The sequence below is a fragment of the Artemia sp. Qi Xiang Cuo genome, chromosome 8, assembly GCF_049724085.1.
Source record: "Artemia sp. Qi Xiang Cuo chromosome 8, ASM4972408v1, whole genome shotgun sequence".
Classification (NCBI taxonomy): Eukaryota; Metazoa; Arthropoda; class Branchiopoda; order Anostraca; family Artemiidae; genus Artemia; species Artemia sp. Qi Xiang Cuo.
The window spans coordinates 62,213,565-62,239,201 of NC_142801.1; the positions used below are offsets into that span (position 1 = coordinate 62,213,565).

The following is a 25,637-nucleotide window of genomic DNA, read 5'->3' on the forward strand; positions in this document are numbered from 1 at the left end:
GTTGCTGGATATTGAAAAACTTTATATTCTTTCCTGTGTGTCTTTCACTTTTCTTCAGCTCCATGGTGATATTCCTAGGTCCCTTAGATTTACGTCTTCTTTTGTATCTGATCGGTCAGATTATCAACTCCGTAGTTCTTTAAATATACAAATTCCCCATACACCAACAATAAGATCCGATTTTAATCCTCTTGTTGCGTGTCATTTGACATGGAACATACTTCCCGATTCGGCTCGAGAATGCCACTCGTTTGGCGCCTTCAAAAGACTAGTAAAAAAATATTTGTTTTCATGTGATTAATTTTCTTTACTTTTGCCTGCTGCCAATAGTTTTTTTTCATTTTTTTTTTTTTTTTTTTTAGATTTTGTGATTAAATGTAGTTTAATAAAGATTATTTATTGAAATATAGTTTTTTTTATAGATGTTGTGATTCACTGTAGTTTGATAAAGCTTATTTAGTGAACTCTCCTTTTTTTTTTTTAAGCTAATGCTTTACATGTTAAAAGTTCAAATGCTTATGTTTATATGTTTAAATATTAATGTTTTATATTGTTTAAATCTTAAGCGTTTAAATGTTTAATGTTTATTTGATCTTTTCATAATCCCCCTCCTACAGGCCATGGAGCCTTTGTGGGGATTTGTAGATTGTTATGTAATTATTTTACTCGTATATGGAAAATAAATCTATCCATCTATCTATCTATTTCAGGTTGTCCAAAAGGTCATTTCAAAGTAACCACAGTACAAATTAACTTTTTAGCTGGAACGGATGAAGTAATTGTTACTCTAAATCAACACTAGATTTAAAAGAAATGAACACCGTTTTAATCAACACTAGATTTAAAAGAAAATACACAATGTATTGAAAATAAACAGGAAATCCAGGGCCTTACGCAGGATTTTGTTCTCGGGAGGGGTAGGTTTACCTAAAGAATTTGATCGGGGGGGGGGGGGTACCAAAAGGATAAAGAAGAAGGATTCTACCTCCCATGGGCTTTGCCTAACGGTCTCAAGTAATGTTTTTTGTAAAGTAATGTAATGTTTTTGTTTAAGTAATTTTTTACCTGTATTTTAAAACCAATTTACGAGTTGGAGATTTTATTTTAGGATTAATAGCATTTTTACGACTAATTTGCGAGCTTTACAAATATTTAGCGTGGGAAAGGGGTTTAAACCGGGTACCTCCCCCCCCCCCTAAATACGGCCCTGAGAAAACCTGTCAGCCCATCATATGCATCGACATCCTGTCAAAAGCCCAAATTCCTGTCTTGTTGATGACACTGGGTCTATATTAATTTCTGTTTCCCCCTAACTTAGCTATGCCTGCCAAAATATGTAGCCTTGTCTGGTTTTTGTATTTTAAGTTACACAGAAAATCAGGACTAAAAACAGTAAGACAAAATTCATAATCATACATTTCACTTTTTCAGGTCTTCGAAGGGAAATCCTGCGAATCAAGTTCCGAAAGAAAGTCAGGCCTTGATAATATTTATTTTTCTTTAACAATTTTTAATATCTCTTTGCGAATAGCAACAATGACGCTATATAAGCTTTCAGAGATTTTCAGTTTCTCGTTAAACAAATCGTAGGACTTAAGCACAGGCTGAGATTTAGATACTCTAAAAGATTTTCTGCCTTCCTCGATGGATATATCCACCCAAAATTCCGTGTCAGGGCTTCTGAAATCCAATCCACGAAAAATAACTCGACAGGAGCAGGCATCTACTCTGCATATACGAGTCTGCAATGCGGATGAATATAAACCAGCTTCGCCATTACAGGTAGACCGAGTGTGCGCTTCCTCTAATTTTTTTCGAGTTTGTTCCATTTCTGCAAGAAAAAGAAAAGAAAAGTAGATTGAGTGTGCGCTTCCTCTTTTTTTTCTGAGTTTGTTCCATTTCTGCAAAAAAAAAAGAAGAAAAAGAACTCTTATTTTTAGCAGAGCTGCTTGTTATCTGATAAAGCAAGATCTTTATAAAAAAAAACTTCCAAAGAAGCCCAATTAATGTTCTGAAGAGTAAAAAAATAGGACATACTAAATAAGCTAAAAATATAAAGAAAAAATGGCAAAAATGAGATTGCTACAGGAAGTGTCTGAATTACACATTTCAACTGGAGATTATTCAAACTGGATACCGAATAGTAATTTTGGTAGCAAATGATAACTAATAGTAACTAAAAAAACAACAACAACGGAACACACAAAATCGGCTAAAAATATATGTAAAGAGAAACAAAATGAGAAAAGAATGAGGTTGCCACAACAGATACTGGCTGGTTACACTTCCAGATCGAAACCATTCTAACTGGAAATAAAATGCTAATTTTGGTAGCGAATGCTAACTAATGGTGATTGTAAAAAAATATAACATACAAAATCGGCTATAAGTATTTGTAAAGAGAAACAAAATGGCAAAAGAATGAGGTTGCCACATCAGATAGAGGCTGAATTACTCTTTTAGCTGGACACCATTCCCACTGGAAACCAAATGGTAATTTTGTTTACAAATACTAACTGACGGAACTGAAGAAGAAAAAAGAACATACAAATAAGGCTGAAAACCTAAATAAAGAGAAAAAGTGGCCGTTGGAAACCATTCTACTGGAACCAAACTGAAAATCAAGTGGTAATTTTGGTAACAAATACTAATTAGTGGTAATAGATAAAAACCAAAACACGCAGATTCGGCTAAAAATGCATGTAAAGAGAAAAATGAGGTTGCAATGGCAAAAGAATAAGGTTGCCACATCAGATAGCGACTGAATGACTCTTCTAGCTGGACACCATTCCAAATGGAAACCAAATGGTAATTGTGGTAACAAATGCTAACAAATGGTAACTTAAGAATAAACAAAACATACAAAATAGGCTAAAAATATATGTAAAGAAAAAAAAGGCAAAATAATAAAAATAATAATTCATTTATTACCCACTATGAACAAAAAGAATTGGAGTACAACAAGAACAAAAAACAAAAAAGCGTAGTAAGACTTGCAGATTCCGACAGCTTTCCCGCAAGTCACTTTTTCCCGTAAATCACGGAGGTCGAATCGCGACATTAGATGTCGGTTCCGGAACCACGGATGGAGGCACAGAAGGTACCAAGAAAATTTAAATTAATAAATCCGCAGAGATTTGAGATCTTTAGGCTTTAGAATTGTAAGAAAACCAGATAAAAAGAGAATAGAATCAGGGGCGCCAATTAGGGGGGGCCATGGCCCCCCCCCTAGACTTTGAAAATTACTTTCTTATTTAAATTTCACAGCTATTTTCTATTTTAGCTATGTGCTATATTAAACCAGCAACTGGTCCAATAAATACGACCAACAAACTGGTGCCCTAATTATATAATCTTGTTTTGAAATGTCTAAGAGCGAGCGCGTCTACACTATTTTATTTCTGAGTGGGGTTCATTGCCTTTTTTTGTAGCTGGGAAAGGAAATGTGTTCTACGGTTTCAAGGGGGTTTTGGTCAGCAGAATCTTGACATTGCTGAATAGTTTATGGAATACCTAGTTCCAGTGGAGTGTATGGGACTGTCGGGAACAGGAAATATAAGTGATTGGTTTATGGGGTTTCTAAGTGGGGTAGTTTCACCGTGGACTACGGGAGCGATTTCTAAGTGAGTTTCTACATGTTTCTTCAGTTCTTCTCTTGCCGTGTCTGAGTGAAGTCCTTGTCTACTGCTCGTTTAACTGCATCTATCTTAAACTACTGTACATAAACTTAGTACAATAAAACACATAGTTTATAGTGAAAGAGACTCTTCTGCCTCCTCCACGAGAACCCATAACTCTGAATGATTCGGCTACGATTATCAAAGTAAACACTTTATCAGCAGAAAGCAAGGTTTACATCGTTATCAAACTGAGTAAAAAGCGACAACAAACTTTGGATTTTTTTCGGTGAAAATGCGGAAGAAAAATGAAGAAACTTTAGTGCAAGAAACTGGCAATAGTGTCAGCACCCAAAGTCTCGGGTTAGTTGAGATAAATTCCCCCATCTGTGACAGAATTTCGGAAACAAGCGGAACAATAAATGGCTCAGATCAACTTGAAAGTTCGGTCTGCATCGCTGAACCCCTTGCGGGTTCCAGTAGCAGTCAAGAAACTCTCTCAGATATCTCTAGGATGCGTCACGACAAACCAGCTCAACCTATTCTTGAGAGATATCCGGCTACCACTTGTAACGGAAGGAAATTCAGTGCACATTACAATTAGACTTATGAATGGATAGAATACTCAAAAAACTTGAATTCCGTGTGTTGTTTTGCTTGCCGCCATTTTTCTATGGGGACTCTAAGGGCTTGAGAAACTGCTGGAAAAAGAGCTTTCATTGAGTCGGGATTTTGTAAGTGGAAAGACAGTTCTGCTATATTAAGGCAACATGATGGTTCTGAAAGACATAGGCATTGTATGTCAGCATGGACAGAATTTAAGATAATGAGTACTGATACTTCGAAATCTGTAGCGAATGCCTTAATTTAATCCAGATCTCAAGAGGTTCAGGAAAATAGAGATCATGTGAAGTACATTTTTCGCGCTATTTGCTTTCTTGGCCGCCAGGGTCTTACTTTGAGGGGTCAGGACGAATCAGAAACATCTGCAAACCGGGGTAATTTGGTTGAATTGATGGAGGAAATGTCTAAAGGCGACGAAAAGCTGAAGGCCAAGTTACAGCGCCGATATGGTCACTATTGCAGTCATCAGTACCAAAATGACGCAGTTGCACTGATAGGAAATGCCTTGCGCCAAGATATTATTTCAGAAGTAAAATCAGCTAATTACTTTGCTATTCTTGTCGAAGAGACAAAAGACGTTTCTAGAAAAGAACAATTAGCGATCCTACTCAGGTACATATCAAATGTAAAAGTAGTGGAGCGACCAATCGGCTGCTATCACATGCACAAATTAGACGCCGAGAGCTTATCCACCTCGATTTGTGAAACTATAGAAAAGCTTGGTGTAGATTCGATGCTTTGTATTGCCCAATGTTATGATGGCGCATCCGTTATGAGTGGTGAATTTAACGGAGTTCAAGCAAAGTTTAGGGAGAAGGTGCCTCATGCAGTCTATGTACACTGTCACGCCCACAGATTAAACTTGGTTTTGACTGACTGCCTAAAAAATATCAGCGAACTTTCGGAATTTTTCTCTGTGGTGCAAAGACTTTACGCATTTATATCATGCAGCAATACTCGTCACGAGCTATTTGTGAAATCCCAGCGTATTAGCGGGAAAAAAGTCTTGGAGCTAGAGATGACCGTCCAGACTCGCTGGTTTTACGCAGTCCGCTCTATTTCGAAGGTGAAGGCCAGATTTTATTGTATTGTTGCTGTGCTTGCCGCAGTCTCTGATAGTTCCAACGGCGAGGCAGCGTGTGAAGCAAAAGGACTACTGGACAAAATCAACTCTGCCTCTTTTGTTTCAACTTTATACATAATGGAAAAAGTATTAGTCATTGTAAATTGTTTATCAGAGCAACTTCAATCCGGAAGTATGTTGATTTATAAGGTACTTGCGCTGATTTCTGGGACATAGGAGACACTCTGAAAACTGAGAAATGATAACGAATGGAACAACTTAAGCAAAAACATATCTGAATTCATGGCTTTACACGATATCCAGGAATCGAAATCTCCACAATCTAAAACCAGTGCTCAAAGCAATAGAATTCAAGCCATTTCCTTTCGTCTCAGATACTTTCTTTCGAACTCAACAACCGGTAAACGCATTATCAGTCAGCCAGTTGAATCAGAGTGCGGTAAACTTCTGTACTTTGAGGTAATAGATCGTTTCACGAGTGAGATGGACCAACGTTTCATGCAGAATACGCCTCTGCTCAACGCTTTATCTGCCTTCAACCCCTCAAGTTACGATTTTATCAAACTTACGAAAGTAGAAAGAGTTATGTATCATTATCAAGAGCTTCTCGATGTCGATGATCATGCCATAGAATCCTTTCTCTTGCAAAGCTGCATATGTCAAAAAGTGATATTTCAAAAATGAATCTTTTTCGAGCTATCGAAATCTTATCCGACCTCCCAGTTGCCTATTCTGCAGTGCTAAAACTGATGAAGCTAGTTGCTACTTTGCCTGTGACCACTGCCAGTAATGAACGATTCTTCTCCGCATTAGGGCGTGTGAAAGACTATCTGCAATCGACGATGGGAAACGACAGACTCAGTGATCTCATGATAGATATAGATAGATAATAGATATTTATTGCAATAAAAGCCACTTTGGGCCATGGCAAAAAAAAGGAAAATCAAATGGCCGTTGAAAAAGAAGAGGTAAAGAGAATGGATTTGAATAGATTAGTCAACGATTTTGCCAAGCAGCGACCTCGCCGCTACCCCCTGTTTTAGGTATGTTTGCTTAATGTTGTTCTTTTTTTTTTGCATCTTAATTAAAAAAAAAAATAGAAAAAAAACTCCTTGCCCCCCCCCCCTACATTTTAGTGAATTGGCGCCACTGAATAGAAGGATCAAAAAATGAAGAATATAATTTCCCAGGCGCTTTTCTATTGTATCTCCCTCTATTTGCAACAATTTTTGAATATCCAATCTGAATTTTTTTCTTAGCATTATAAACTCTCTGAGACCGAAATATTTTGAGATTATTAGTAATGTGAAGAGCAAGCCACCGAAAAAAAGAGATTCTGATAGTGTTTAAATTATTATTCTATTAGGGAATCATACGAAATTTAGTTGTCCATGAGATTTCCGTACATTATAGTGGTATGCTTTTTGACCAATTGAAATGAAAAGTAACGATTTTAGGACTGTAATGTCAATAGTAACTTTCCATGGTAACCCTGTTGTTATAACGGAGTAAAAGAAAGAGTCTCGAGTCATCTGTAACATATTCATATCTAACAGTCACCAGTTTGAGTATTTTATTTTTCACTTTTTTTTTGTGGTGTTCCTAGACTAGAGGCAATATCATATTGAAACTTCAGCTGTACCAGAAAAACGCTCCTCTCTAAAGACGACAATGTAGTTTAAACATTTCAACCGGAATTTGTGTCGGCATGTATAGAGGGGGGGCAAGCCTGGATTTACCAATAGGGTCATTAGGCCCGGGCCTAGGGGCGCACAATGCCAGGAGGCGCAATAAATTATCAATGAGTCATTTTTTCTTAAAAAAAAGGACTAATGGGATTGTGTCTCCCAAGAATGGCAGCTGAGAGTTCAGTGTCACCTCTCTCTTTCATTACTTTTGGCTCATCAGTTGCGTTCCGTTCATTGCTTCCACTACCCCAAATTTTTGGGAATAACACCCGAAATCTTGCAAGAGCGGTGCAGCAAAAACGCTTGGGCCTAAAAGTGTCAAATTTTCAAGTCCAGTTCTGGAGGGAGGCTTTGAATAGACTGGTATGGAAGAGGAGCGTGCGTAGCTGTGTTGGCCTCAGGCGGCTTGGTACTGCAGTGAGGTGTTGGTAGTAGTAACGAATGTTGTATTTGAAAAGAATGTTGAATGGAAAATAAAATTGTATATTTTTGCACAGGTCAACTTCACACAATGTAGACCTTCAAAGGTGCTGACGAAACAAAGGAGAGCGGTGCCATGAATTGACAGGAAAGGCCATAAAGGTGAAACTTCAATATGATATGGCCTGTAGCCTACAAAGACCTAAAACTAACTAATTGAGGAAAGAGATACTCGACAGACCTATGGTACACATAGCCGTAAATTCCAGACCTCTTGCTGGCTTTTGGCTTGTATTTCTGGAAATAATGTTTAGGGAATTTGATATCTCCTTACATATAGGCAGCATTCTTTGACAATTTCAACCCAATCGAAAAAAAATCAGTCCCCTCCAGCGAATATAATTTTTTTCCTGATCAATCTGAGGTTTGATACGACATAGTCTCCTGTCTAGAAATACCAAAGAATAAATTGAATTTTATTTAAGACTTTAATGCAAAAGTTAAAGGTTCTGCTGTACAAAGCTATTAAAAAGAAATTCTGGCGATAGCGACGGTAGGCACTTGGTAGCGTCTTTGAATGGCAAATCAATGGTATTCATTTAGAACTTTCAGACAAAGTTAGTTATGTGAAACGATGTTCTAATGCCATGCTAGTGCGGGGAAAAAGGAGACATCCAGATTTTAATTTTTGCAAATTCCCGAAAATGTGTTCCAGTAATAAATTTACACTGTTAAGATTAACACAACTAGCATTTATCATTCCTAAACCAGCTTTGAAATTCAATGAAACTTTTTCACTAGGCTTTTTTTTTTTTTTTCTTTTTTTTTTTAATATTCACTTATCAAGGAGACTCAATGGGGAAGTTGGTTGTTGAAATTTCAATGGTACACTTTTCAGGTTTCCCAATGTTTCCATTCCAGGAATGACACAAAAAGTCATGTTTTTTGATAGAGTATGGCTTTTTAGGATGGTGTTTTCATGACGAATTTATGCAAAACACGTAGACGGAAGCATTAACTTTCAAATGAGAATATCCCGCCATTGCTAGAGAAATAACAAAGAAACAGAGGGACATCAGCGTTTCAAGCTCTCTTTTAAAGTTCCTCAGAAAGCTTTTGGTATTAACTTTTACTGTTAAGATAGATATAAATAACAGTTACCATTCCCGAACTAAACTTCAAAGAAATTTTCGTCCCATTGGGCAGCTGTTTTTTTTGTGTTTTTCTTCTTTTTTTTCAAAACACGTTTTTTAGTTTTCACATACTAGGGGGGCTAGTATGGGAAGTATTCAAGAGGGGTATTGTGAATCTCCAGTTAATAATTTTTGACCATAGAAATTTTAATAGTAAACTTAACATGGCCCATAGCCTTTGCGCTCAAGAAATGACGCCAAATCCTGGTATTTCCGGTCCCCATACGGTACTTTTCAATGGCATTAGCAAGTTGAATTTACAAAAAGCATGTAGGTATAAGCATTAAATTTAATATGGACCTTAAACAGCTCTCTAAAATGTTCGAGCACCCCAATAGTGCCAAAGAGGAAAAGAGAGGTATCAGTGATGCATAGGCTAAAACAAGATTTTCTTGTGTTTTCAAAATGGGGGACTGGAAGCCACCGGCTTAGGGTTTTCGACCATTGTGATTCTAAGCATATTCTTATGCTAGTTGTGTCAACAAACGTTTTTAAACTCTTGGCCACTATGGGCAGTGGTTTTCTCTATACTAGTGGCTTCTCTACATGCGTTTCTCTAGTGGTTACTAGGTTTTCTCTATACTAGTGGCTTCTCTATTTGTGTTTCTCTAGTGGTTAATAGTTTTTTTCTATACTAGTGGCTTTTCTATATGCGTTTCTCTAGTGGTTAATAGGTTTTCTCTATACTAGTGGCTTTTCCATATGCGTTTCTCTAGTGATTTATAGGTTTTCTCTATACTAGTGGCTTCTCTATATGCGTTTCTCTAGTGGTTACTAGATTTTCTCTATACTAGTGGCTTCTCTATATGTGTTTCTCTAGTGGTTAATAGGTTTTCTCTATACTAGTGGCTTCTCTATATGTGCTCCTCTATTGTTTAATAGGTTTTCTCTATACTAGTGGCTTCTCTATATGTGTTTCTCTAGTGGTTACTAGGTTTTCTCTATACTAGTGGCTTCTCTATTTGCGTTTCTCTAGTGGTTACTAGGTTTTCTCTATACTAGTGGCTTCTCTATATGTGTTACTCTAGTAGTTAATAGGTTTTCTCTATACTAGTGGCTTCCTCTATATGTGTTTCTCTAGTGGTTACTAAGTTTTCTCTATACTAGTGGCTTCTCTATTTGCGTTTCTCTAGTGGTTACTAGGTTTTCTCTATACTAGTGGCTTCTCTATATGTGTTACTCTAGTAGTTAATAGGTTTTCTCTATACTAGTGGCTTCCTCTATATGTGTTTCTCTAGTGGTTAATAAGTTTTCTCTATACTAGTGGCTTCTCTAGATGTGTTTCTATAGTGGTTACTAGGTTTTCTCTATACTAGTGGGTTCTCTAGATGCGCTTATCTAGCGGTTACTAGGTTTTCTCTATACTAGTGGCTTCTCTAAATGTGTTTCTCGAGTGGTTAATAGGTTTTCTCTATAGTAGTGGCTTCTCTATATGTGTTTCTCTAGTGGTTAATAGGTTTTCTCTATACTAGTGGCTTCTCTATACGTGTTTCTCTAGTGGTTAATAGGTTTTCTCTATACTAGTGGCTTCTCTATATGATTTTCTCTAGTGGTTACTAGGTTTTCTCTATACTAGTGGCTTCTCTATATGTGTTTCTCTAGTGGTTAATAAGTTTTCTCTATACTAGTGGTTTCTCTATATGTGCTTCTCTAGTGGTTAATAGGTTTTCTCTATACTAGTGGCTTTTCTATATGTGTTTCTCTAGTGGTTACTAGGTTTTCTCTATACTAGTGGCTTCTCTATATGTGTTTCTCTTGTGGTTACCAGGTTTTCTCTATACTAGTGGCTTCTCTATTTGCGTTTATCTAGTGGTTACTAGGTTTTCTCTATATTAGTGGCTTCTCTATATGTGTTTCTCTAGTGGTTAATAGGTTTTCTCTATACTAGTGGCTTCTCTATATGTGTTTATCTAGTGGTTACTAGGTTTTCTCTATACTAGTGGCTTTTCTATATGTGTTTCTCTAGTGGTTACTAGGTTTTCTCTATACTAGTGGCTTCTCTATATGTGTTTCTCTAGTGGTTACTAGGTTTTCTCTATACTAGTGGCTTCTCTATATGTGTTTCTCTAGTGGTTAATAGGTTTTCTCTATACTAGTGGCTTCTCTATATGAGTTTATCTAGTGGTTATTAGGTTTTCTCTATAGTAGTGGCTTCTCTATATGTGTTTCTCTAGTGGTTAATAGGTTTTCTCTATACTAGTGGCTTCTCTATATGTGTTTCTCTAGTGGTTAATAGGTTTTCTCTATACTAGTGGCTTCTCTATATGTGCTTCTCTAGTGGTTAATAGGTTTTCTCTACACTAGTGACTTCTCTATATGTGCTTCTCTAGTGGTTAATAGGTTTTCTCTATACTAGTGGCTTCTCTATATGTGTTTCTCTAGTGGTTAATAGTTTTTTTCTATACTAGTGGCTTTTCTATATGTGTTTCTCTAGTGGTTAATAGGTTTTCTCTATACTAGTTGCTTCTCTATATGTGTTTCTCTAGTGGTTAATAGGTTTTCTCTATACTAGTGGCTTCTCTATATGTTCTTCTCTAGTGGTTAATAGGTTTTCTCTACACTAGTGGCTTCTCTATATGTGTTTCTCTAGTGGTTACTAGGTTTTCTCTATACTAATGGCTTCTCTATATGCGTTTCTCTAGTGGTTACTAGGTTTTCTCTATACTAGTGGCTTCTCTATACTAGTGGCTTCTCTATACTAGTGGCTTCTCTATATGTGTTTCTCTAGTGGTTACTAGGTTTTCTCTAAACTAGTGGCTTCTCTATATGCGTTTCTCTAGTGGTTACTAGGTTTTTTCTATACTAGTGGCTTCTCTATATGTGTTTCTCTAGTGGATAATAGGTTTTCTCTATACTAGTGGCTTCTCTAGATGTTTCTCTAGTGGTTACTAGGTTTTCTCTATACTAGTAGCTTTTCTATGTGTTTCTCTAGTGGTTAATAGGTTTTTTCTATACTAGTGGCTTCTCTATATGTGTTTCTCTAGTGGTTACTAGGTTTTCTCAAGACTAGTGGCTTCTCTATATGTGTTTCTCTTGTGGTTAACAGGTTTTCTCTATACTAGTGGCTTCTCTATATGCGTTTCTCTAGTGGTTACTAGGTTTTCTCTATACTAGTGGCTTCTCTATATGTGTTTCTCTAGTGGTTAATAGGTTTTCTCTATACTAGTGGCTTCTCTATATGTGGTTATCTAGTGGTTAATAGGTTTTCTCTATACTAGTGGCTTCTCTAAATGTGTTTCTGTAGTGGTTACTAGGTTTTCTCTATACTAGTGGCTTCTCTATATGTTTCTATAGTGGTTAATAGGTTTTCTCTATACTAGTGGCTTCTCTATATGCGTTTCTCTAGCGGTTAATAGGTTTTCTCTATACTAGTGGCTTCTCTATATGTGTTTCTTTAGTGGTTACTAGGTTTTCTCTATACTAGTGGCTTCTCTATATGCGTTTCTCTAGCGGTTACTAGGTTTTCTCTATACTAGTGGCTTCTCTATATGCGTTTCTCTCGTGGTTACTAGGTTTTCTCTGTACAAGTGGCTACAACCATAGAACTGCTTCTTAAAATCTGTTTTTTAAATTTATTCCTTTAGTCAAAATATACGGTAGGTGCTATTATAAAGGTGCACAGAGGAGTAAAAAGGGGTGTTATATCCTACTCTTTTCACTCTATCTGTATTTTTAGTATTTTAGATGCTTGTTTTCCTGGTTTTGTTGATGTTTTTACTTTGTATATACTGATGACCTAATTCTGATAAGCCCGTCCGAAAATCGTATTGCCTAAATGGTTTCCGCTAATTTTGTTGCTTTTTCTGGTGTAGATATTTAGATCAATTACATAAGTTTGGGTTTCCCACCTGTAATTGTACTAGTTCTTTTCTTCTGAAACATTCCACAATTGCTCTTGCATCTGATGGCTTAGTTCCTGTTACTAATAGGGTTCCAAGTTTCACTTAGAGGACTGTTTCCAATATAGAAAATATTGGAAAAAAAATCGAAAAAAATGCAGACTAGTTGTGCAGTTTGTCAGAAAGTAAGGAAACAGACTTGCTCTGACACAATTATACTTTAGTAAATTATTATATTATAATAACATTACATAATATTTTAGTTATAATATCGCAAACTATAACGTATTATTATATTATAATAATAATTATAAACTTTTAAATAATAACAACTCCCAAACTAGGATAATTCTGTCCTTTGTGCTTAAGATCTTTTCATTATTCTTAAAAATGGTGACTTAAATAGAATATGAATTAAGTATTTTAAGTTTCGCAAACTTTTTACTAATATCTATATCTTATTTTATTTCTGATCTACGTCTTGGCTTCTTATTTTCGTAAACTTCTTCTGAAGTTTCAATAACTTTCTTTTTTAGTAATTTTGGTGTTATGGATATAATTTCAAAGTTAGTATGGAAAATTCTCAAGTATGGCTTATGTGTGTTAATCCCCTCAACACCCTTTTGTCGAATTTTTTGTAATTGAATATACCGATTCTATTTTCCTATTTATTTCCTCCACCATTATTTTCATTGTGTGGGTTATAATAACTTATCCCCTATAGGGGTGCTACCATTTCGACTAACCGTCAAAAGCACTAAACGTAATGACGTCGACAAGGAAAATCCGTCAGAACCACTAACTGTCAGAACGTCGACAGTCATAACATCGACGCGTCAATTCATCGACAGTCACAATCGCCACCCGTTAGAACGTCAACAGTCATAACATCGACACGTCATAACATCTAAAAAAATTTTTTAGATGTTATGACGTGTCGATGTTATGACTGTCGACGTTCTGACGGTTAGTGGCTCTGACAGATTTTCATTATGAAAAATTTTTTTAAGTTTATATAATAGTAATAATAATATAATAGTTTAGAAACAAATTTGGGCTATATATTTGCAAATCAGGGGGGTGGGGGTAAAGCATAGCATATATTAAATACGTAACCTAACCTAGGTACCTTTTCCCCCTTAAGACGTGTCGATGTTATGACTGGTTAGTGGTTCCGACGGATTTCCGTTATGACTTTATTTTTAGATGTTATGACGTGTCGATGTTATGACTGTCGACGTTCTGATGGGTAGCGATTGTGACTGTTGATGACCTGACGTGTCGATGTTGTGACGGTTAGTGGTTCTGACTGATTTTTTGTCAATGTTATGACGGATTTTTTCGATGTCCTGACGGTTAGATGTTATGACGCCTTCCCTCCCCTATAAACTTAAAAAGAAAATAATCAATTCCAACCTTAACTGTAGTAAAAATATAGCAAGGCTACATAACGGGAATTCAGAGAAAGGCTTGATATCATGTCATTATTGACATGAATTTAGTATTTTTGTTCCTTCCAAATTGGAATTTGTGCTTGATTTTTTTTTTTTTTTTTTTTTTTTTACAACCAAAATCCTTATACTGCTTCAGCTTAATAGCAAGAAATAACTGAGAATAGCAGCCCACACATGAGTAGCGCCAGTTTACGAAAAACTAAGGAGGAACAAGATGTGTTTTCAATATCTAGGGGGGTGGGCAAATTCCTTCATTTTTTTCAATGAAAATACCAAGAAAGGGCAAGCTTCAATGAATATTAACTAAAGAGGTATTTTTTAAATCGGGGAGGGGGGGGGGAGGGTAAACATCTAGGGAAAGGAGGAAGCCCTTCTTCCCCTAATTAACACCACTATCAAGCAGAAACAAATATTCAGAAATTTCATTCTGGATCTACCCCCTGTTACCATAAATCCTGTACATGTCCACACATGAACCTTTAGGTAAGGCTGATATTAACCTTATTATCAGACTATATCCTTACCTTTCGACATTCCTTCCAATTTTACTTGAAGTTGCCTCAGTTCTAATTCCCGCCTATCAATCTGACGTTCGTCATTACACTTTTCAGTTAATAGCTTTTCTTTACCATTTCTCAAACTGACAAGTTTAGCTCTTAAGTCCTTTTTTTCATCATTCAAATTCTCAAGAAGAGTTTCTGTTTTAGCATCTGGAAAGAAATAGTATAATATTAAAAATATAATATAATGTTATATTAAACGGATGTAATATAATATGTAACATAGTAACATATTACATATTATAGTAATTTAATATAATATTATATTAAAAAAAATTTAATATTAAATGGATGTTTTAATAATACATTTATTGTGAAACGGACACAGGCGTTTTCATATCAAATTGTTTTGTGTTTCTGTGAACCAAAAAATGACTGTAACAATTAGAATTCCTGCATATAGGGTAAATTTCTATTTTTAGGCATACACAATGTATGATTAAACGAGTATGGCAATATTTTTCTTATTTTAGATGTGGTGGCTAAAATTTTATTCTTAGCTTCAGACTAATCAAGCTTTTCCATGGAATCTTCCAAACAGAAGATTTTTTAGGGGAGTAAGGGTAAATCCTTATGTGCAGGTTTTTCAAATAATATTTCATACCGGTTTGTTGCATTTCAAATCAAAATTACAATTTATAACCAATGCAAAATCCTCATTTAATATTTGATTCTAGTTCTATCTATGTGGATAAAAGTGGCACAGTGTGGCAGCATGACATTAAAACGACAGGGGATCCATTAGAGGGCGTCCAGTAATTTTAGTTTGATGGTATATAGCCAGGTAGTCTCAGAAAAAAAATGTATCCAGTTTTCCAGTAAAAAAAATGGTACTTCAATATGACATGAACTGATTTGTATGTTAAGAACTTTAGTAGATCCAAAACTACTGATCAAGTAAGTAGAAGTTCCATGCCTTCTCTTTCAAGTTTCCGTAAAAATCAGTTTGATACAAATGCGATTGGAAAAATCAAACCAAGAGTGAATATAGGATTCTCCTGGCAAATTCACTGGTTTAATTTTAATCTTATTCAAATTAATTTTCCGTGACAATGCAAACATCTGGACAGGTTAGTAAATCTAGGAACTGGGGGAAAAATGAGCCTCTTAGATGTTTTAAGAAGAAGGAGAAAATGATGAAATTATTCTATAACATGATACGGAAATGGGCTGAATAGTCTCGACTGAAAAGCCTGGTCACACCACAATAGAAGACGACGATATTTTCTCTACATTTTCTGCATATTTTCTTTGCAACGACATGATAGAAAAGAGGAAAAGTATATATAAAAAAAGAATGTTTACATTTCACAAAAATTTGGGAAAAACAGTAAACTTTAAAAAAATAGGAATAATCTTCTAAGTCATAGGCGCACATGATTCCAATGCTTAGGGGAGGATGATTAGAGTATTGTACACATCGTCAAAATAGAAGAAGAAGTAAATTTTTAAGCCACTATTTTTAATTTTTTTTCAGGGAAAACTCATCAATCTCAGAGAAAGAGGTAGGAGCTATTCTCCATCCCCAATTGTCTGGTATGAGTTAATTGATTTGTTTAATTTCACTAGCATATTTGATTTTATGTTCTAGTGTTCAAATATTTTGTGTTCTAACCAGGGGCGTCATTTGGGGGTGGCACGGGGGGGGGCAGTTGCCCTTTGACTATCCAGATAGGGACCCCCTCTTGCCCCCAATAAAAATCCTGGAGATTCGCCCCTGGTTCTAACATTCATGGAGCAGGCTACTAGGGTAAATCCTTATTTTTTGGCAACAATTGTATCTGGCTTTAATTTAGACTTGAGTTAGAATTGGTTTTACACTGGCATTAGTAATATGACAAATTTGCATTCTACCCAACAGTATAAAGATAAAGAATAGTAAGACAAAGAATAGTAGGAATGGCACAACAAGTAAAAAGGAACCATTGTATAGGTAAATATATTTAGCAAATTTGAGATTCAAAATGAAAAAAAAATTGAGTCTTTATGCTCTAACTCATTGGTCTTGGGAAATTCTACAGTAGAAATTTCATCCAAAGCTTCATAAAAATGTAATTATTTCATTGTTCATTTACTTTGAATCCTGGAACAAGCAGATACTACAACACCAAGAAATCTTATTGGAGGGGGGAGGAAAGGGCAAGAACTACCAAGATTTTGTGGGGGAGGGGGTAGATAGCTGTACATTTTAAACTTTTTGCTGTGCCCAATTTACTGTTCATTACAAGTCTGATGATTCATATAAATCTAGTAGCAAAACATAACTAGTCATGCGTTTTGAAACCCCTTCTACTTGTGCTCAAGGCTTTCAACCTTCAGGGTTCTCAGTTAGGTAATTTCAGTTAGCAGACAATTTAAGCAGCCTGAAGCTTGAAACAATATTTAAACTCTCGGAAAGTCAAATATAACTTGGAAACTTCAATTTATGCCTCTAAAAAGATGAGGGCAGAGTGCCAGTGATATAAATGAGGTAGTCTGGGTTGATTATTATGGTAGTGAATTCTTACCACCTGAGAGAGTTAAAAATGAAAGGTCTAGTGATAAGCTAGTTAAACTTGTTCCCGAAGAGCCAATCATTTAGGCATACCTAGCGCTATGATTATACATCTGTGCTCAAAGTTGAAAAAAAAACTATCTGCTGATAATAATCAAATCTGTGTATTACACTTACTGAATGACGGCCCCTTTTTGATGCAGCATCTATATTGCATATCAGACCATTTTAATTGATTGACTTTGTTCGAAGAATACTGTTTTTTAGGTACAGTTACCCACCCTAGTGGTGAAGAGTGTTAAGCCTGCAGTTAATCCGCCTTCTAACAGGCCCATTGCTGTATCTTCTGTACTTTGCAAACTATTTCAAAAGCTAATTCAGTTAGTGTCACTTGGGCCCCAAATACAAACTCCTATTTTTAAAGGGAAAGAAATATTTGTTATGCAAATCAACAGATTATCTAGAGGGATTGCAGGGGTATTTTAATCGGAGTATGCTGTGAAAATTGGGTAGAAGATTTCTTAAACAAAGCGCCCTGTCCGTAATTCTAAACCCGAGGGGTGAAAAAATCAGGAGAGCATATGAATAATATTGGAACATTATTTATTGATTTAATACGATAACAATCCGAGGAACAAATCTGGTTGTATTGGTTCGTAACGTCCTATTTTGTAGGTATCAAAATTTTACTATTTTGGTTATATTGAAATGTAACACGAAAAGATTCTTTTAATAAAACGGTGGACTAAATATTAAAGGGCGTCTACAGGTTGAACGAAAATTGATATAAATAACGGTTGGGATCTAGGCGGTTTTACGGACGAAACCGTTATAAAATCTACGAGTCAGTTTTTCTTATCTTCCAAGTGTGAACTACCACAAATCACCAATAATAAATAAATGAAACCCAAAACGAACAGGAATTAGGCTACAATAGATAACTTAGAAAACTGAAAACGTGCAAAAATTATAAGGATTGGACTCACAACCCCCAAGTCATTTCAAGACCAGAACATAATTTGCACTTTATAAAAAAGAAATAATCGTGGATTGTCAGTTTGATATACATATTCTTGTATTTCATCCTTAAAGTCTTAATACTTCTTTATTTATTATAAGTCAAAAAGTGAAAACATTTAAAATGTATCTTGTACCTAGTAAAGTGCAAATTATGTTTTGGCCTTAAGGTGTGGGGGGTTGTCAGCCATACTCATGTTAATTTTTGCTTTTTTTTAGTTTTACTCGGTTATTTATTGTAATTGCTGTTAGTTGGTGGTGATTTGAGGTAGGTTTACGCTAAGAAAATTATTTGTATTTATTTCTACTCATTTTTGGCTTAACGGGAACTCTTTATTTTTCATTAACAAACATGTTTTGTTGAAAAAATTTATTAAATTAAAAAGTTTTCCAATTCCCTCCAGACAGTTACATTTTAGCAGAAAATTCCACCCAGAAAATTTCTTGTGGACGAGCTCGGGTGAGAAATTTTTCTTACAGTGTCCCTCGAACATATTTTGGTGGTTTATCAGGGCTAAAATCCGAGAAGCTTTCAATATCCATAAGGCTGTACACCTCGTTTTCTCCAAGTAAAATTGGATATACTAAAGATATAAGCCAGGGTTATGTTGATAATCACTTAGGGCAGCATACCACATTTGCCAATCCAGTCGGGGTTGCAAATATACTGTAAAAAAATGTTGATAAATCACTAGGGACAGGGCGAATCATTTTTTATACCTTCGCAAGAGTGTACTCAACACCTTCTTAAAGTTTATTTTGCTATTGGATGAACAGTGTAACAATGCACACAGAACACAAGTAATGCACTGGCACAAGTGCTCGCAAATTGAACAGATGGTATTAACATGTAACATGGCAATTCTTATTATATGCCTGTCATCTTATTATAGCCTGTTAAAGTACAGACTTTTAGACAGCGTAAACACGAGTTTTAGACAGCGTAAACTTGAGTGAGTGGCGTATAATACACAAGACCTAAAATTCCTTTCCCTAAGGAAAATAAAAAACAAAACTCAAAATAAAATTCTCAAACTTGGAAACCCTTATTTTCCACGGGGTGGTATTTTCCGTGGGGGTATTTCTCGGGGGAGGGTAAACGCCTAGAACCAAAAAAAAAACACGGAATAATTTTCTTCGTTTTAAATTTTAATGTCGCTTTTTCTTTTATTTGAAAAAATAAATTATGTAATTCAATTTTGTTTCTAATAGTGTCGTAAATTCAAAATGAAGGGATTAATTCGCTCCCGATCATTAACATTCGATGCAAGTACAGAGATTGAAAGATCTTATTCTAATTCTAGGGTGTATATGATAAATGCAGTGATGTTTTACAAACGAAAAGAAAACAAGCACGAATAAAAATTTCTCTGTCATCAGGAACACATATTTTAAAAAGTGTTCTAAGACGTGTTATGGAATAGCTTATATTATATACAAAAAAAATAAAAAGATAAACTTATTAGTCGTTAGCCAGGCCCCGTTTAAGTTCGCATCATTATAAGACTTTATTTCTGCTTGTCTTAAATTTTGATTAATAAAAAATTCCACAAAACAAGTTTTTGAAAGAAAAGTAAAGAGCTATAATAATCCACAAGAGTTGACATAAAGTAAAATAATTTTACAAACGTAAAACCACCACAAATCATCATCAATAAATAAATGAAACCCAAAACGAACAGAAATTAGAGGCAAAGCTCTAGCGTTACCTATAGTAAAGGCCATAGGGTTCCAATGTTTTATTATTATTATTAACTAAAAAAACTTTTTCCACAAAATAAGTTTATCAAAGAACAGTAAAGAACTCCATTAAACAAAAAATGAGCAAAAATAAAATCAAATAACCTACAAAGCGTGAAACTACCACAATTCAGCATCGATAAATAAATGAAACTCAATACAAACAGAAATTACAATAAATAACCGATTCAAACTCAAAACGAGCAGAAATTAACATAAGTTGGGCGCAAAACTCCTATGCCTTCCCAAGGCCAGACAAAATTTGCACTTTACTGAAAAAAATATAAATTTTTTTACTTTTATAACTTTAATAAATCAAATAATATCAATAATATTAAGTTTCATACCTCCTCTAGTTGACCTGAAATGAAAAACTTGATACCGCTCGCAAAAAAATCTGTTTACTTTCTTTGACAGCTCGGATACACTTACGCTATTTTGATTTGGTTAAATTTTAAGAGCAGAAATAGCCCCGAAAGTTAGATCATAATACCCTCGGTCGTTCTTGGGATACTGCTGAGATTCCTTATTGATACTTAACATTTAAACAGTGCATTTTTATTTAATATTAAGGAAAAATCTATTTTTTAAAAATAATGGGAAAATGGGTGGGTGGGCGTGGTATGTTGGGAGGGGGATTAATTGCCCTCCAATCACTTTCGACTATTAATACGGGCATCACCACTTTCTATTTTCAATCGAATGAGCCCTTTTTGAAGTTCCCACGACAACTTCTTCGCTACGAAGTGCCCTGGTCTAAACAACAACAACAGCAAAAAATAATACATTATACCCACATCAATCTTCATTATAAAATGTCAAACCTTCCAATCACTTTCGACTATTAAAAAGGGCATTAGGCCTTTCGATTTCCAATCGAATGAGCCCTTTTTGAAACGACAACGCTTTCTATAAACACCTATATGCCCCCAGAGCATAAATTACAACCCTTACCCTAAAGTCTCTTAGGGTGGTTTTCATCCTCTAAGATCTAATATCCAGTTTCAACCATGTTAAACAAAATGGCTATCTCAAAATTTTGATTGGATGTGTTTGGGGAAATGGTGGGCGTGAGAAGGGAGGTAGTCGCTCTCCAATCACTTTTAACTATTAAAAATGGCCCTAGCCCTTTCGATTTCCAGTCAAATGAGCCCTTTTGAAGTTTCTACGACAAAACTTTCAATACAAATCTTATATGCCCCCAAGGCATAACTTACAACCCTTGCCCTGAGTGCTGGGGGGGGGGGGGGTATTATTCTCAAAGACCTAATTTTCTGAACTTTCTGCTGCGTTGAACAAAATGGCTATCCAAAAACTTTGACTGGATGTGTTTGAAAAAATGGTGGGCGTGAGAAGGGGGTTAGTTACCCTCCAATCACTTTCGACTATTACAAAGGGCACTAGCCTTCTCAATTTCCATTTGAATGAGCCCCTTTTGAAGTTTTACGATAACTCTATCTATAAAAACCTTATATGCCCCCAGGGCATAACTTACAGCATTTGCCATTGGGGCTCTGGGGGGGTTTGTCATCCTTAAATACATAATTTCCAGAACTTTCAACTACGTTGAACAAAATGGATTTCTCTAAACTTTGATTGAATGTTTTTGTGGAAATGGTGGGCGTAAGAGGGGGTTAATTACTCTCCACTCACTTTCGACTATTAAAAAGGGCAATTTCAATTTCCAATCAAATGAGCCCTTTTGAAAGTTCTGCAACAACTTTTTGAAGTTTCTATGACAAGGCGTTCTATAAAAACCTTACATGCCCCCAGGGCATAACTTGCAATCCTTGCCCTGAAGGCTGTGGGGGGGGGGGGGGGGGGTTCATCCTTAAAGACCTTATTTCCAAAACTTTTGATTGGATTTCTTTGGGGAAAACATAGGCGTGAGAGGGGGTTTAGTTGCCCTCAAATCACTTTTGACTATTAAAAAGGGCACTAGCCCTTTGAATTTCCAATAGAATGAGCCCTTTTTCAAGTTTCTACGACAAAGATTTCAATAAAAACCTTGCATGCCCCCAGGGCATAACTTATAACCCTTGCCCTGGAGACTGTGGGGGGAGTGTCCTGCTCAAAGGTATAATTTCATGAACTTTGAACTGCGTGGAACGAAATGGCTATCACAAAATTTTTATTGGATGTGTTTGGGGAAATAGTGGGCAAGGAAGGGGTGTTAGTTGCTTTCCAATCACTTTCGACTATTAAAAAGGGCAATAGCCATTTAAATTTCTAATTGAATGAGCCCTTTTTGAAGTTTCTACGACAATGCTTTCTATAAAAACCTTATATGCCCCCAGGGCATAATTTACAACCCTTGCCCTGAGGGCTGGTGGGGGGGAGGGTTGTCATCCTCATAGACCTAATTTCCAGAACTTAAAACTACGTTGAATAAAATGGCTATCTCAAAATTTTGATTAGATTTGTTTGGAGAAAAGCTGGGCGTGAGAAGGGGGTTATTTGCCCTCCAATCACTTTCGACTACTAGAAAGGGCACTAGCTCTTTGAATTTCCAATCGAATCAGCCCTTTTTGAAGTTTCTACAACAACAACTTCTATAAAAAAAAAACCTTATACACCCCCAGGACATAACTTACAACCCTTGCCCTGAGGGCTGTGGAGCACTGTCCTCCTCAAAAACATAATTTCTATCTGGAAATCAACTACACTGAACAAAATGGCTATCTCAAAATTTTGACTGGATGTGTTTCGGGAAATGGTGGGCGCGGAAGGGGTGTTAGTCGCCTTCCAATCACTTTAGACTATCAAAAAGGGCACTAGCCACTCCAATTTCCAATTGAATGAGCCCTTTTCGAATTTCCGACGACAACTTCTTCGATACGAAGTACCCTGCTCTAAAGGAAAAAATTAATAAATAATACATTGTGCCAACATCTTTCTTATATGCCCCCAGGGCATAACTTAAAACCCTTGCCCTGAGGGTTGTGGGGGAGTGTCCTTCTAAAAAACATTTTCTATCCGGAAATCAACTAAGCTGAATAAAATGGATATCTCAAAATTTTAACTGGATGTGTTTGGGGGAATAATGGGCATGGGGGGGGGCTAGTTGCCCTCAAATCACTTTTGACTATTAAAAAGGGCACTAGCCACTCCAATTTCCAATCCAATGAGCCCTTTTCGAAGTTTCTACGACAACTCCTTCGATACGAAGTGCCCTGGTATGGAAAACAAAAAATAAATAATACATGGTGCCAACATCGTTCTTTACTTAGGCAGTGCGATTGTGCTGCCTATGATTATTTTTTTTCCCAGAGGCACTTCATATGGAAGGGGTCGTCGTAGAAACTTCAAAGGGGGCTCATTCGAATGGAAATCAAGAGTTCTAGTGCCCTTTAGAGGGTCAAAAGTGATTGGAGGGCAACTATCCCCCCCCCCGCCCATCATTCCCCCAAACACATCCCATCAAAAGTTTGCGATAGCCATTTTGTTTCAGCGTAGTTGATTTCCAGATAGAAAATATGTTTTTGAGGAGGGTACTGCCCCAAAACCCTCTGGGCAAGGGATTTAAGTTATTCCCGGGGGCCATATAAGAGCGATGTTGGCGCAATTATATTTTTTCCTTTAGAGCAGGGCTCATTCAAGTTGAAACTATAAATAAAGCATAAATGAAACTTAAAACGAACACGAATTAAATAAACAATCAATGCAAACAAACATACAACAGATATTAATGTAAATTAATAAATAAATCTTAAAACGAGTGAAACTTAAATTGAATATGCAAATCAAGCTTCAAACGAACAAAAATCTTTACAAATAAGAGTTTGGGTATGACCTCCTCTCACTGTAAAAGTCTAAAAGCTACTGCGTCATTGGCGCTTTAGTGAAAACTATATGCGTCTTGAACAGTCTTGGAAAGTATAAACAGCATAAAATTGAATATCTGATGTATAATAAGATTAATTGTTAAAAGATTCATCAGTTCAAAAACTTATTTCACTGTAATTGTATTTTCATTTTCAATGCTGTAAGAATTGGAAAAGAAAATATTTGTAATATAATTCGTTTTCAGTTAAGCGCCAATGACGCAGTAGGCTTTTGGTTTTTGTTTACAGTTAGGAAAGGAGGTAGTATCCAAAAACTTGCTTGTAGTGAAACTATATTTGACTTTACCAACTTTAAAAAGAGCTAATAAATTAACTGAATATTTGATGTATAATGATATTAATTGCTGAAAGCTCATCAGTTCAAAATGTTACTATAATTTTAATGTTTATTTTCAATATGAAGTACAAAAGAAAACATTTGTCATAAAATTGGTTTTCAGTAAAGCGCCAATAACGCAGTAGGTTTTAGACTTTTACAGTGAGAGAAGGAGGTCATACTCAAATTCTTGTTTGTAGAGATTTTTGTTCATTTCAAGCTTGATTTGCATATTCAATTTTAGTTTCACTCTTTTTAAGATTTATTTATTAATTTAAATAAATAGCTCTTGCATGTTTGTTTGCATTGATTTTTTATTTAATTTCTGTTCATTTTCAGTTTCATTTATGCTTCAATAGGAAAATATTTTTTTTCGTTTCAAGCTTGATATTCATATTCAATATAAGCATTAATCGCTTTAAGATCAATTTATTCATTTGTGTTATTACTTGTTGTATGTTTTTTGCTATGACTGTTTATTTAATTTCTGTTCGTTTTGGGTTTCCTTTATTCTTTAATAGTATTTTCTGGTCGTTTTGAGTTTGAATTTTAAAAGATATTTGCATCTGCTGAGCTTAAGTTTAAAATAGCCTTTAATTTTCTTTGAAAAACTTATTTTTTGGAAAGTGTTTTTTTAATTAATTACAACAAAAAAATGAGTTAACCTCAAAATAATGAGGTACTAAGATGAGTTGGGCTGACAACCCCATGTCTTCTTAAGACCAGAACATAATTTGCACTTTGAGCGGCGCAGTCCGATAGTAACCGAAACTCTAAACACCGGAATTTTTATAACAATAGATACATCGAAAGAACTGGCTGTTTAAGTTGATTCCAAGTTTATAAAGTTCATTAAGTTTAATGTTTCCCATCAAAAGGGACGAGCCTGAGAAAATTCGCTTGATTTTCCAGAAAAGGGGACCCTCCCCCCACTCCCAGAAAAAAACGATCCAAACAAAAATAACACCATCAAATTCAGCATGTCAGTGAACTCTACTGTGAAAGTTTCGAGCTCCTATCTACAAATATGAGGAATTTTTTATTTTTTTTTTGGCAGAATAAAGATCACGGATACGGGTTTAACTTTTTTTTTTTTTTTTTTTTTCCTTTTTTTTCAGGGTTGATTGTATCGATCCAATGGTCCTATAAGATCAGAAAGCAGCTCTTTCGAACTAAAAAAAAAGGTTCTAGTGCCCTGTTTTAGTGACCAAAAAGATTGGAGGGTACCTAGTCCCCTCCCAAGTCCATTTTCTCCCTAAGGATATCCGATCAAAATTTTAAGATAGCCATCTAATGCAGCATAGTTGAAAGTTCTACTCTATTTTTTGAACAAATGGCTATCTCAAAACTCAAAACAACAAAGCAACATTAAAACTCAAAACGAGCAGAAATTATTCCGTATATGAGGGGTTGCTCCCTCCTAAATATCTTGCTCTTTACGCTAAGACTGTTAGCACTTTTATAAAAGCTTTCTATTCCAATTAAACAGCCCCTTTCTGTCAGTAGCTGTTCTTAAAAAAAATGAGACAAACAATCAAACTTTAACTTAAGGTAGGCTGTTAAGCAGAGGGTAAGCCTTCATATACTCAATAATTTATGGTTGTTTTGAGTTTTAATGTTGCTCCTACTTTCAGTTAAAAAAGCTTGTTGTTTTTTTTTTTTACCGAATTTCTGTTCGTTTTTCAAATAATGCAGATAAATCTGGCTCACCTCCATGAAATATCCCCCTTCTCCCGGAAAATCCTC

General features: G+C 35.6%; 2 protein-coding genes across 2 annotated transcripts in view; one reads left to right on the forward strand and one right to left on the reverse strand.

Annotated features, from left to right (window-relative positions):
• LOC148949671 (histidine protein methyltransferase 1 homolog) overlaps nucleotides 1-1,558 on the forward strand; it is an 80,872-nt gene extending 79,314 nt beyond the window's left edge. Inside the window, exon 6 of the mRNA XM_089093054.1 lies at nucleotides 1,432-1,558. Within this exon, the coding sequence (XP_088949180.1) occupies nucleotides 1,432-1,484 (53 nt within the window). The 3' untranslated portion in view covers nucleotides 1,485-1,558. The remainder of the gene's footprint in view (nucleotides 1-1,431) is intronic.
• The window catches only part of LOC148949673 (uncharacterized), a 30,276-nt gene continuing 5,980 nt past the window's right edge, over nucleotides 1,342-25,637 (reverse strand). Inside the window, exons 2-3 of the mRNA XM_089093055.1 lie at nucleotides 14,444-14,629; nucleotides 1,342-1,831 (exon numbers count right to left, since the gene is read on the reverse strand). Coding sequence (XP_088949181.1) covers nucleotides 1,491-1,831; nucleotides 14,444-14,629 — 527 coding nt within the window. The 3' untranslated portion in view covers nucleotides 1,342-1,490. The remainder of the gene's footprint in view (nucleotides 1,832-14,443; nucleotides 14,630-25,637) is intronic.